The sequence below is a fragment of the Anabrus simplex genome, chromosome 3 (genome assembly GCF_040414725.1).
Source record: "Anabrus simplex isolate iqAnaSimp1 chromosome 3, ASM4041472v1, whole genome shotgun sequence".
Taxonomy (NCBI): Eukaryota; Metazoa; Arthropoda; class Insecta; order Orthoptera; family Tettigoniidae; genus Anabrus; species Anabrus simplex.
Genome location: NC_090267.1, coordinates 504,855,296 through 504,869,316, shown reverse-complemented (window position 1 = coordinate 504,869,316; position 14,021 = coordinate 504,855,296). Strand labels below are relative to the sequence as shown.

Genomic DNA, 14,021 nt, shown 5'->3' with positions numbered 1-14,021 from the left:
ATTTTAATGATGTGTGAAAGTGGTTTGACAATAATAACAACCGGTGATGGGTAAATGAATACATGATTATGTCATATTCTGAATGAATGGTTATTGCATGGAAGAATAAGCTTGTATGCAAGTAGTATCATAATGTAGTATTGAAATATCTTTGTGTTGGTATTAGCACACCTATATATGATAAATGCTTACTGGCTGTATGTATATCGAGCTGGAATACGATACATAAGAAATTATTTAGCTAGAATAGGGAAATTATTTGACATTTACGTAGGATATCATCGATGTTTTGTTAATATGGAATATTATTAGAGTGAATACTTAGTTAGGAGCCGCAATTTAAATGGCAATCGGACCGAGGAACTTAGTGCGTCATTCAATATTTCATTTTCTTCACGCTAACCTGCACCAACGAACTCAGATAATTTTCAACATAACTTAGGTCACTGATATTTGTATTCAGGATATATTATTCAAATTCAATTCATTTTCGCAGAAACTTGAACAACGTGATGGTTGTATTTTCAATGAGGTATATAATTATACCGTGACTGATGGAGTAATTTATTGATATAACGAATTTCGACCGTGGCCAAAAGACTGTGATGTAATATATTTAAGTGACCAAATGTAATTTTTAAAGGGAAGATAATTCATTTCAGGAATACGTTACTCAGTGTGTTAAGATGTAAGCTTAGTTTAGGAATTAGGCAGCGCTGACCTAACATATTTGATTCACTGATTAAAATATTTATTTTTTAAGTTGATAATTGAAGCTTATGAGTCATACCTGATATTAACCATTTCTTTTGCGAAACTTGACAATTTAATAAATGTGTTTCTTGATTAATTTCTTATATGATGAAGTGAGTTTTCATTCATATTGGTAGTTAATAGTTTTACTTAGTGTGTAAGGTTCTCGTTGTGCGCATATATATATTTTTTCTAAAAGGATGACTGAAGTTTGCGTTCACAAAACAACTACTGAGCGTATGGTATCGTTACTTTCTCTGAACCGCGTACGATATCGTTACTTTCTCTGAACCGCGTATGGTACCATTATTTCTCCTCGGACACACGTAAAACCAAACAGAAAAATTAACCATTTTTCTGGAGGCATGGATACCCTGAGATATATTTAACTGACTAGTTGGGAATTACTGTGGTTACCCTGACCCGTAGGGTGCACCGTTGAACAGTCGTTTTGTCATTCAGTTGCTTTTGATTAGCCATGGAGAACAGGAAAAGGAAAAGTTATACGAGAAGTGGACGCTAATCCACACAAAACAAAAACTGAAATCACTTCAGACTTAGGGATTGCTTATACCACGCTATGTACAATCGTCAATAAAAGAAACGCTATTTTGGATGAGTTCTTAAAACTGGGTTCAAAATGACCAAAACACAGCCCTCAGACAGTTAAGGCGCCGGCCTTCTGACCCCAACGTGGCAGGTTCGATCCAGGCTCAGTCCGGTGGTATTTGAACTACGTCAGCCTCATGTCGGTAGATTTACTGGCACGTAAAAGAACTCCTGTGGGACTAAATTCCAGCACCTTGGCGTCTCCGAAAACCGCAAAAGAGTAGTTAGTGGGACGTAAAACAAATAACATTAATTAATTATTAAAACACATCAGTCAGCAAGAAGGGTGGTACGTAGATTTGGAGAAAGCACTTTTCACATGGTTCCACCAAAAGCGGGATGCAGCTCTACCAATTAGTGGAGACATGCTGTAGGCAAAGGCGATAGATTTATCTGAAATGATGATTATCACTGCTGATTTTAAGGCTTCGTCAGGATGGTTGCAAGGGTTTAAAGATCGTCATGGAATCAGAGGGAGAACAATTTCCGGTGACTCAAAATCCACGGACGACGTCACAGTGCAACACTGGAAAGAAGAGGTTCTGTCGGGTATCGTAAGCGATTTTCAGCCTCCAAACATCTACAACTGTGATGAGACTGGCCTATTCTACAATCTCATTCCTAATAAAACATTAGCTGAAAAAGGTGACTCATGCCATGGAGGGAAGAAAAGTAAAATTTGTGTAACAGTACTTCTCGTTACGAATGAAGATGGATCTGACAAACTTCCTCCACTTGTGATAGGAAAATCGAAGAATCCAAGGTGTTTTAAGAGTGTAAAAACAAAACCTACGGAATCCCATGGAACAGTGGTTGAAAAAACTGAAAAGAAACAGAAGAAGATCCTTCTTCTTATGGATCGATGTGCAGCACATCCGCCTCAAATCGTTCTGGAGAGAAAGTCCGAGTGGAATTTTTCCCTCCTAACTGTACCAGTGTTCTACAACCACTTGATTTGGGGATCATTGCAAATTTCAAAGTGCATTATAGAAAAATGCTGGTTCAACATTTAATAACACTGAGTGATGCAGGAAATGAACCTCTCTCCATTAATTTGCTACAAGCCATGGATTTTATTTCGGCTGCCTGAAAGCAGGTGTCTTCCTCCACAATCAGCAACTGTTTCCCCAAAGCTGGTGCCTTACTAGAAGAGGCTGTCTCTAATGATGATTATGGGGATGAAGTTTTGTCTGGCAATGAGCTAACGCTACCAGAGGGTGGAGAATGCGATACTTTTGTGCACTGAATGAAATAATAACATTACGTTATTTATTAGACCACCTAATCAATAATAAATAACTTAATGTTATTATTTCAATCAAATATCATCAATACGGACCAAAAATGATATTTATTACATGTAACTTTTGTGCATTTCGATGACAGTCTGGCTGTATGTGGAGAACTACCGGATGAAGAGATTATTGCTGACGTATGCCAACAACGCGGCGGTGATGGACCAGCAACAAGCGATAGTGACATTGGAGGTGGAGATAACGACTTGAATCTTGACCCCTGAACTGTGTGAAGTGTTAAGTGCCATTGAAGTGTGTAGGCGTTACATCAGTGTGAAAAGTTGTAGTGAAAATGCTTTGAATTCATTACTAAGTTTGCTAAAGGTGGTTTATACTCTTAATGCTAGAAAAGTGAAACAAGCCAAACTATCTTAGTTCTTTAAGGCTGGACCAAGTTCAAAATAATATTTTCTGTCTTAATGTATTTATTATTCGCAAGGATTTACACATGTCGGTCTATTCTATTGGTTTTTCAGTAAATACGTGATGTATTGCGTAAGTCTGATTTCTAATTCTGAGTTACAAGTAGTTTTTTCTCTTCCCCTTGATATACATATATGTCAGGTTCAACTGTAATAAGTTTTATTGTAAGTTAGTTGTAAGCAGTTGTGTAAGTGAATACTTTAGGTATCATCTAGTGTAATAGATTTAGTTTTATAAGTTAGGTATGTTTTAGTTTAGGGTCGACCGGGCGAGTTGGCCGTGCGCGTAGAGGCGCGCGGCTGTGAGCTTGCATCCGGGAGATAGTAGGTTCGAATCCCACTATCGGCAGCCCTGAAGATGGTTTTCCGTGGTTTCCCATTTTCACACCAGGCAAATGCTGGGGCTGTACCTTAATTAAGGCCACGGCTGCTTCCTTCCAACTCCTAGGCCTTTCCTATCCCATCGTCGCCATAAGACCTATCTGTGTCGGTGCGACGTAAAGCAACTAGCAAAAAAAAAAAAAAAAAAAAAGTTTAGGGTCGCTCCTTGGAATTTATTCCCCTTACTTTCAGGTTTAGGGTAAACTCCTATAGGTTCCTTCCACCCCCACCATAATCTTGTCAAATGAATTATAGATAGCAGTGCTTACCCTGGGGCTAGTGCCCTAATATCCCTGGTGTGCGAAGGAGAGTCCCTACTGCATACTCATTAAGCCACCCATTGGGTGACTCTACGCAAGATCTTTGAGCCCAGCAGCATACTTTTACCTCAAGTATTCCCCTGTCTGCTGCGGTTTGTTTATGTTGCAGTGGCTGCAGTGACCAGCTCCTTCTGACAGCAACCTGAAGTGCCAAGTTGGGAGGCACACTCTGTACCTTGGGCGCTACCATCCCGCACCACGATCCTGTGGCAAACATCCTAATGGTGGCAGTCTGACTGGACGGTGTCTCACCCATCTGCTTATTTGGTGCAAGATACCACTGGACTGCAATTACACAGCTACCGGGGTCGGACTGAAGTTGAATGGAGGCTGGCGGCAAACGGCCGTGTCGGCAGCCGCATCATCAGCGAGGACCTGTGGTCTAGCTGTGCTGTGACTGGTGTGGAAAAGTGGTGCAAAATACTTAGTCCGTAATCTCGCCTATAAGGAGACTTTGAACGCTGTTTAGCAACAAAGTGAGAAGTTCCTGGATGACGTTACCATGTGGCAGAAAGAAAGTGTGTATATCCTTTGGTGGACAGAGTACAAATTGTCTAAACAACTGTGAAAGGGTCAGAAGGCGTTTTGAAGTGTAATTGTGACCATCCATGTAGATTTTGTGATATTTATTGAAAAGGTGGATCTACGAACACCTTCATTATTTTTGAAAATTATGTAACAGTGTGGTTTGTTTTGCTTTGATTACTTAGAAAGTCAACTTCAAGAAATCGTGTGTGTTAGAGTAATGTATCTTTACTATCTGTACTGTGTGAGAACGTTTTTATTGCTTTCTCCCCAGTGAAACTATGTTAATGGTCAAGCATGGCTCGACTTTCGGGGGGGGAGGAAGATGTCACAGGTAAACAATGTAGTGGAAGTGGAAAATGTTTATTGAAGTGTGGTAATATGTTTTATTTGTAATGACCTAACCTGTACTGTGTAATATTTGTAACATATGGTATGTGTAAATAGTAGATTTCAGTTCTGTACTTAATGGAAGTATCTGGAAAGTTACATGAATTTATGAACACTTTTGTTGGTTATGTGTTCTAGAAGGCATTTTCTAACTATTCTGAAAATGGAAGATTCGTGAACGTGTGTTTTCGAGAAATTTAGTTAAAGTTCGTGACTGAAAGTAGGAATTGTGATTGGTGAAACTAGGTGCTGGCTACTCCAAGGCCACGGTTTACCTATATATAGAGAGCGAAGCTGCGTTCGTGATAATTCGAACTTGTCTGGGTCTTGTCTTGGCCTGGTCTGCCTTAGTCTGTCTTGGTCTGTCGGAAGTTTAACGTCGTGTGCGACGCTTCGCTTCCAGGATGGGCCACCTTCGGGTAAGCACTCTTGAATTCCGTTCCAGCTAAAATTTCCGTAATGTTCGGTTGCTATTTCGTATAGGAGTCTGTCCTAGCCTAACCTAGATTCGGCAAATTAATTATTTATGACTCCTTAGCTTTTCAGCTGGGCTTGCCTGTTTGTTTTCGAGGGATTCCCATTTCTTATTTCACTAAATATGTAGATTGTAATTTAATATATTTACCTTGGGGTTTGCCTCTGGTAGTTCTGTGTCACTTGATGTACGCTAGAGTTTAGGAGAGTACGTTCCCTTCACTGTAAATTGTAATTGCTTTTTATGTTGCTTTTAACCTACTAAATTGCACTATACAACTGGATTTGTAACTAGATGTATAGTTGGTTTGAAGTTTGAAACTTGTACTGAAGGCATTATCAAAGAACCTCTAAGATATGTGTATCACGGAGGTTATAGTTCGTAAGTTGTAAGTTGGTGGATTTTGTTTCGGAATGTATTTGTAAAATTTCACTTGTAAATAATATTTTTTCAAATTTAAGGATCATGGTTGATTTATTTCGGAATCTGCAATCTAAGCCATGTCCATGCCCTCGGTAGGTCCTAGCTGTTTCCACTTTCCTGGTTTATTGTCCACTAGTTGGCCCTACTGATATTTACGTATGTTTTGGTCGGCGGAGATCCGCGTAATTTCAGCCAATGTTTTTCTCTGAGTGTGGAGTGGTTTCTGATATTGTGTAGTTGCTCTTACCTTCCCCCTTTATTGTGTTTAGTCGAAAACTGATGATGATGATATCAAAAAGAGCACCATAATTATGGCACACTGCACATCGAATGGAAGACAGCTCTTTTAAGAATCATTCAGTAGTTAATGTGTCTGTGTTGTGTGCCACATTTAATCAACCAAGCTCTAAAATTGCGCGATCTTTATATGAAGTGACAATCACTACTCGTCTGACGTGAGTAGCAATATTGACCGAACAAGAAAGTGTACACAAACTTTTCAACGCATGAAATGTGTGCGCAACAGATGAAAGGAATTTCGAAATACCAATGAATATTATAACTTCCCATTAACTTGATCTGGGAGAAGAAATATACTGGTACCGTATAGTATCACACATCCTTTACAGTGACATTTCATGCTGTTCTGATACTTAATTATTTTTATACAGTGAAACCTCGAATCTCCGTTTTTCGAGGGACCATGAAAATAAAACGTATAACACGGGAAAACGGAAAATCCAGGAATGAATGAAAACCATCAACAATTTGGCTAAACATCACAAAAATTAAATATGTATAATTATAATCTTACAAAAACTCCTAAACCAAACCAAACTACAGCCCCAGTGGGACTTTGCCTGCCAAGCGACCGCTGCTCAGCCCGAAGGCCGCATGGTCAGTGCGACGAATCCTCACGGCAAATATTCCTGGCTCTGTAGATCGGGGTCGCCATCTCACCATTAGATAGCTCCACAATTAAAGGTATTCACGTAGGCTGAGTGGACCTGGAACCAGACTTATATCCAGGTAAAATTGCCTGACCTGGTCTCAATCGAACCCGGGCCCTCTGGATGAGAGGCGGGTATGTTAGACCGCGAAACCGCATTAATTACCGGTACGCGAGTTCAAAATCTCGGTACCCGGTACTTTATTTTCAATTTTACAGGGGAATCTTCGTCAGTTTCCCGTGAAAACTTCTTTCAGTTCAGCAACTTTGATTAGGCTAGCCAAACTTTGAAAAATCTAATAACGCCAAGCCAAACGACAATCGACCACAATTGGTTTTGATTCTCTCATCTAATAAAATAAAGCACATTGGATACAAAAGCACCCAAAATGATGGCGAAATCCGTTCATTTCTCAATCTTTCATTGTAATTTGGTCTCCGGTATATTGTTCGTAGTCAGTTTCTGGAAATCTCGTACCGCGCAAATTAGGCCTACATCGACTTTTAAAGGTTATGTTGAACTCGAAAACATGGTTTCGAATGTAAGTATCGATTCTTAAAAGTTCTCGAATGCATTATATTCAATTCTGCGCGTCACAAATCCAATCAAATTGGAAAGATAAAAGAAATGTAAACACTTCAGAAATTACGGTTATTCGTGACCTTGAGGTCATCTGGAAAGCGCGCTCGCTGCACATGTCAGTACGAGTTTGAAATGATACCAACCATTTAACATGTAACGTGCGCAAATAAAACGACTGCAGTTTTTGGTATTTTAACACGAAAACGTAACATTCCCAGTCTTACATCAGGACCTAAACAGTAATAGGCAATCCCAAGACCTCCCATGGCTTTCTTTTCTCTCTCTCTCTCTCTTTTTTTTTTTTTTTTTTTTTTTTTTTAACGTAGGGTGCAACATCTGTTTTGGTCTCGCTAACATATCATGTACGATAATATCAAAAGGTACTGAATTTGTGTTAAGAAGGAGCAGTTTCGATTCCTGCCTGAAAGCCCAGTTACTCTGCAGTGCCCTGAGCAAAGTGCCGAAAACCTCTTCGGCAGTATGATCGAAAAAATGTAAAAATATAAACATCTAACCCTGGACATAATATGGACGCTTTATACGTGCGAACATATGACGAAACTCGTTCCGTCTTCAAGCAGAGCTGTCGAAATGCGCCGTGTCTCCTTGCAATTGTTGTGGGCACCCTCTGCTTTATGATTTTCCGAGATTCTCTAAACAATACCTCCCGAATGCGATGCTAAGATGGTCTCTTATGCAAGTTCCCCGCCGATCGCTTTTCTAGTACCGGTACAGTACTTGCTTTAATTATCGCAGTGACGGGGCGTTAACGCCAAGATCCATACATATGCCATAGCCGTCGTTTCGTGAGATACAGTTTATTAAAAAACGATTGATCGAGGATTTAGCATTGATGGGACTGGAATTTCTGGACGGTTGATCCGGGAAAGCGTTTCTTCGAGGAACGGATAATGCAGGACTTTTACAAGGTGATTTAGTTACGATGCTCGCGGGACCACGTAATTTGAACGCATATTCCGGGAAAACGTATTTTCCGGGAACGGATAATCGAGGTTCCACTGTACTACTAAGTGAATTATTACAGAAGTTAGGTTTCATAAATGTATGAGTAGACCAATATAGGTTTTCATTACGAATTTCAAGAGCTATGGCATGTTCAGAAAATTCAAGCATAGTAACTCGGTAATTAGTTACCCTCTCCAGTGGCCTCACCTTGGAGGAAGCATTACATATACCGGAAAAGAATGACATAGACGTAAGAGAGATATGCTGTGCCGCTGGATACGGCTGTACATTCTGATGAGGACTCTGCGGGGGATGATGAAGGGGGTTTCGTAGACCATCTTACAGGACAGCAATTGAACGCAGTACCTGAAACAGTTTTCAGCCTCGAACGTGATAAACAGTGTGATGTTTGCACTGGAGAGGATTCCTTATCAAGTAAAAGGTCTAAAAAAATATGCCCCAAGTCCTCTCAACATAGACCCAGGAATGAACTCCATTTCCTAATCCAGACTACTCCACACTCTGGGATAACTCAGTCATCAAGACATTTGAATGCTTCTTTGACAAGGAGTAAAATCCCATCAATGGAACAATAGATCAGTTGTTGAAGTTACTGAGCTCAATAGCTGCAGTCGCATAAGTGCAGCCAGTATTCAGTAATCGGGAGATAGTGGGTTCGAGCCCCACTGTCGGCAGCCCTGAAGATGGTTTTCCGTGGTTTCCCATTTTCACACCAGGCAAATGCTGGGGCTGTACCTTAATTAAGGCCATGGCCGCTTCCTTCCAATTCCTACGCCTTTCCTACCCCATCGTCGCCATAAGACCTATATGTGTTGGTGCGACGTAAAACAAATAGCAAAAAAAAAAAATTTTAAAAGAGTTGTTGAAGTTAACTCCACAGGACAGACTTGTGTAATGTGTAGAAAAAATGTTCCGCTTCTTTCCTCGTAACAGTAAACTAACTGCAACCCAGTTTTATGAACAGTTGTAAATGATAGTCTGGTCAAAAAATATACTTACTCTCTTTTTAAATTTTATGCACCCATATTTTTTGCAAATACATTTTCAGGTTATTTTTTCATTCATATAAAAATCCAAACAGGATCACATTAAAAAAATCATTCCAACAAAGTAGCCATAATTATGGTGTGCTGAAGTAAAACTGTTGATTGTTAATATTTTTTAAAGTTTGTCACCACAAAGGAGAAAACTTTGGGAGAATTTCTCTTTAGTTGGGAAGTGGGAAACTATGCTACAGATCTAAATATCATGAAAACGGGCCAAAATTGGGAAATCACCAACCCCAGACTTGCGTAGTGATAACAATGAATTATACAGAAGAATGCGTATCATTTTTTAAACAAAAAAAATCATAGCTCAAGAATATTTTAGCAACCAAACTAAATATACTAAAAACCTTGAATATAAATGTTTTATGTATGTGCACCTAGTTGCTAAAAGTAGCCACAAGATAGCATTTAATTTTCTTTCTCATATTCTCAGACAAATTCCTGTTACAGAACAAAGGGGAAGAGTACAAAAATGGGAATTAAAGATTTATTGCATTAAGACTATGACATAGATCTGTGTCTTGTTCGTTGCTTCAATGTATATCACACACCAACAACAATTCAAAAGTGATTTATAGGCTACAGAATTATGACAGAAAATGTCTTATCTGTAGATTTTTTATTGTAATATAACTATTTTTAATTGTATCCTTTTCTCATTGTAATCTATTTTAAGAAGTCTTTGAATATTTTTAATAGTAACCTAATGTTAACAAAATATTCACTGCTGAAAGCAGTTCACAGAATTTAAATTCATTTTAACAGCAACAAATATCTTTGGGCTTTTAATCTCTTAAATATCTAATTAACATTTTTTAAAAATAGAATTTAAAAATGATTCATTATTCTGGCAGTTGACTTTCAAGGTGTCTTTCCAGAGTCTCTCACCAGCAGACAGAGTACAGGCACAACCCGACCGAAGTGGACCGAGGAAAGGAAACAAGCACACAGCCAGAAGATGAAAGCTTTCGGGGCGAAGAAAAAACAGAATTTTCATACAAGGAGTCGAAACGAGCCCCGTGGTCCTCAGTAGGCCCAAACGACAAGAAGAAAAAGAAGATTGATTTCCATACCTATGCTTATAATAAAAATTAAATTTTTTCAATTAAAAAATTGGAAATTTTAGGACTACTGTACAATTAATATTTTTAAAATGTTAACTGTCATACCTGTGCGTAGAGCCGCAATCAAGGCAATAACACACGCATCTAGAAGAGCTCCGTCATGATCAAGGCAGTAAAGGTCACAGTGAAGAACCCAGACAAGTTTCTCAGGCACAATGCAGAGCTCACCTAAATCAATACAGGCCGAGTTCGACACAACTTCAGCCACAAAGTGACTTGCCACTTGGGCTTGGTCGCTGGGAGGTCCTGGCCGGAACTTAGGAGAACACAACGGAGGAAGTGTTACATTAGGTACAAAGAAACCTTTCCCAGGCTCCTCTGCTTTTGGTGGGGCTATCTCCTGAAAAGGAAAGTTTACATTTCTGAATTTTATCATGAATACCTACAAGGGCATCAAGTGTGGAATAGCTTGTGTGGGAAAAAATAGAATCTAATGGGAGTTGGAATCCTAAAAATGAAAGTTTTAGATTTTAGTCCTATAAAATAATTTAGAATTTTGTGATTTACCATTAAGAAGTTATTCTAGAAACAAGTTAGTTAAAAATTATACCATTTTTTGTGTGCTTCCAATGACCCCTGTTTTATAATTCCTGTGTATGTATAAAGTATCTTTATGAAAATAAAATAGTTCTGCTATCGGGACCTAGTATTCACAGTGCACTAAGTCTTCTGGTATAGGCTAGAGCAATTTTGTTACTTTCATTGATCTGTCTCTGTCCGATCCTTGGCTTTGACAATATGAAAGTGACTTAGGTATGAGCAATGCTAGGAATGCCATTCCTTATGCAGTCAGTCCCTGGTATGAATGGTGTGAAAATATTGCTCATAGGGTCAGGTGGCGTATACATTTCAGTAAGCTTGGCAGACTGATATGTAATAGCAACTTCTGGCTTGGTGAAGAAAGCAACGGGAAACTACCTCACTCCTCATTTCCCTAGTACGCCTCTTCAGTGATGCCTAGGCCATCTATGACAGCTGATGGCAGAGCTGTTGAAGATCCAAACAGCCTTCGGGTTGAGTACTGAACATACATACATGTAAATAAAGTTAAATGAAACTTTCATAGAAAGTACATGGTATCACCATAAAATTCTGTTTTTTGTTTACCAAATGTTCTGTGGCTAAGTGATCTTCGACACTCTGAAGGGGCCTCAGACAAAAAGTTTGGGAAACCCTAGTCTACAGAATTAAACATTTGGAAATAGGAATTAGGACATTCACAGGAATATATAGGGACTACTGTGAATACAGATGTGATTTTAAAATAGACAAAGATCCCCAAAAAGTGGCAACTACGAAAAGATGTATTTTGTACTTTTGTTGCAGAAATTCACAAAAAAGGTACTTAAGTGCCCCTAACCATCAAACCCAATACTTCCAGCTCTTCTAAATCGTACATTGCCCTGTAAAGTTTGATTGTGAGCGTGTACAGTAAAACCTTGATGCATCGTTTTTCAAGGGGGAGGGGGAAAATGACGACGGATGCAGGAAAACTATAAATGCGGGCAACATAAAAAATAGGGGGAAAGCAAAATAATAAAATACAGGTAATGTATTTGGACATTTTTCGTTATGTAAATATATTATTATTATGAAAACAACAGCAATGGTGTGCGGCCTGTGGAGCCGGGTGCAGGTCTTTAGAATTGTAGCATAATAGGCAATCTACGCGCTTATGAAAATGCGGCCCTACCAAAAATGAATTTTAATGTTTAATTTGGCACACAAACAGCCCTCGAACCGTTGGAAAGGAAAGTTCAAATCCTGATCGAGACCCTTTGACCCAAAGGCCAACACGTGCTAACTATTTAGCTCATACTATACATAACGGTATCAAAATACTGCAACCGTGATATAGACCGACGCGATGAAAATAAAAAGCGTGACTTTTACACCGTTTCGTTTCACTTTTCTTCAGACATTTCGTAATAATCGGAAACCTTTCAGTTGAGTTCTCTTATTGCAAATTAAGGATGTACGTAGATATTACGGCGATAACCTTTATTTACAAAAAGATTCCATAGATCCTTCGTGAAGGATAGGTTAGATACCCAACACGGCGCGGCTCCTGCAGCTCGGCAAAGACGATGTCACAGAGGTTAGAAATTCAACACGGCGCATCTCGGATGATGTCACTGCAGCCTGTGCGAGGCTGCCCACTTAGGAACTAGTTACAAGACTAGGCTATGAGAAAAGATTATTGGTCTGGCTTGTAAAAAGTCCATTGGGCAGAGGGCAATAGTTTATTACATTTTATTATTACAGGTGCGCACTGAACTGGGAACGTTGTCCTTGATAACATCTCAAAGGACTTATTGCTCGTTTCCACCACACTAGGATTGCTCCATTAAAGGGACATTTATTGAATTATTTCTACCACGATTCTACGTCAAGTTTTAAGAAGTGTGTTAAATTAACCACATAGTATTTCAAGACTATTTTATTTTTAAGTAGTTCTTTTTTTAATCCACGTTATTTCATAAGTGAACAAACCGGTTTGCATATGTTTTTATCAGTTTTTGGCATAAGACTCGCAAGTCTTAGAGACAGTATAATTTTAACACAGTTTCATGTTAATATGGTTTTAAATTGTGATAAATTTGACGTAAATATACTTATATGACTGTAGATTTTTCCACAAACTTATATTAGCCGCATAACAGGTTGCCGCTATTATATGCTAAGAGTATTGAACAGTCCCTCTAAATTCAAAAACTGTTTGCGTATATTTTTCTTACGTATGATCAATCAATGCCGGAAAATTGTGGTCGAGGACAAATAATTTTTCGACGATCGATGCGATAAAATGATAGTTCGAGGAACAATAGTTGTGGGGAAATTTAACATTGATTTATATGGAACATTTTTGGGACCGAATAAATTAAACGATGAATGCGGGAAAACAACAGTTCCGGGAACGATGTATCGAGGTTCTACTGTAAAGTTCCATTTTTCAATGTATGGGAATCTGAATTGTAGATTTTGTGTATCGGTTATTTCTGTTATGGATGGTGTTCATTAATTGGAATAGATTATAAAGATAATATGGTACCTTAGTAGAGAATATTTTGTGTGTAAGAAGTGAAATGGAGAGCAGCCCACATTCTAGAAGTTTTCAATAATAAGGTTTATGACGCTCATCATGTCTAACATCCACAATGTAACAAAAACAGAATGCTGTACAGGAAGAAAAACAAACGACAGTCGTTCCGCGCATACGTGTATGGTTTTTTTTTTTTTTTTTTTTTTTTTTTTTGCTAGTTGCTTTACGTCTCACCGACACAGATAGGTCTTATAGCGACGATGGGACAGGGAAGGAAGCGGCCGTGGCCTTAATTAAGCTACAGCCCCAGCATTTGCTGGTGTGAAAATGGGAAACCCACAGAAAACCATCTTCAGGGCTGCCAACAGTGGGGTTCGAACCTACTATCTCCTGAATACTGGATACCGGCCGCACTTAAGAAACTGCAGCTATCGAGCTCGGTTTGTATGTATGTTTGTAGAAAGTGGTAACCCTCCAGGATTAGTTCTTCCCTCGGACTCAGCCTCGGCAGGTCAACTGAGTAGAGGTGGTTTCGATTCCCACCTCAACCATCCTTGAAGTGGTTTTCCGTGGTTTTCCTCTTCTTTTCCAGGCAAATGCCGAGATGGTACCTAACTGAAGGCCACGGCCGTTTCCTTTCCTCTTCCTTGCCTATCCCTTCTAATCTTCCTGTATTCCCACAAGGCCCCTATT

The 14,021-nt window shown here is 39.1% G+C and overlaps 1 protein-coding gene across 1 annotated transcript in view; it reads right to left on the bottom strand.

Moving 5' to 3' along the window:
* LOC136866577 (exosome complex component RRP43) overlaps nt 1–14,021 on the bottom strand; it is an 80,322-nt gene that overhangs the window by 49,010 nt on the left and 17,291 nt on the right. The window contains exon 4 of the mRNA XM_067143669.2: nt 10,331–10,625. Within this exon, the coding sequence (XP_066999770.1) occupies nt 10,331–10,625 (295 nt within the window). The remainder of the gene's footprint in view (nt 1–10,330; nt 10,626–14,021) is intronic.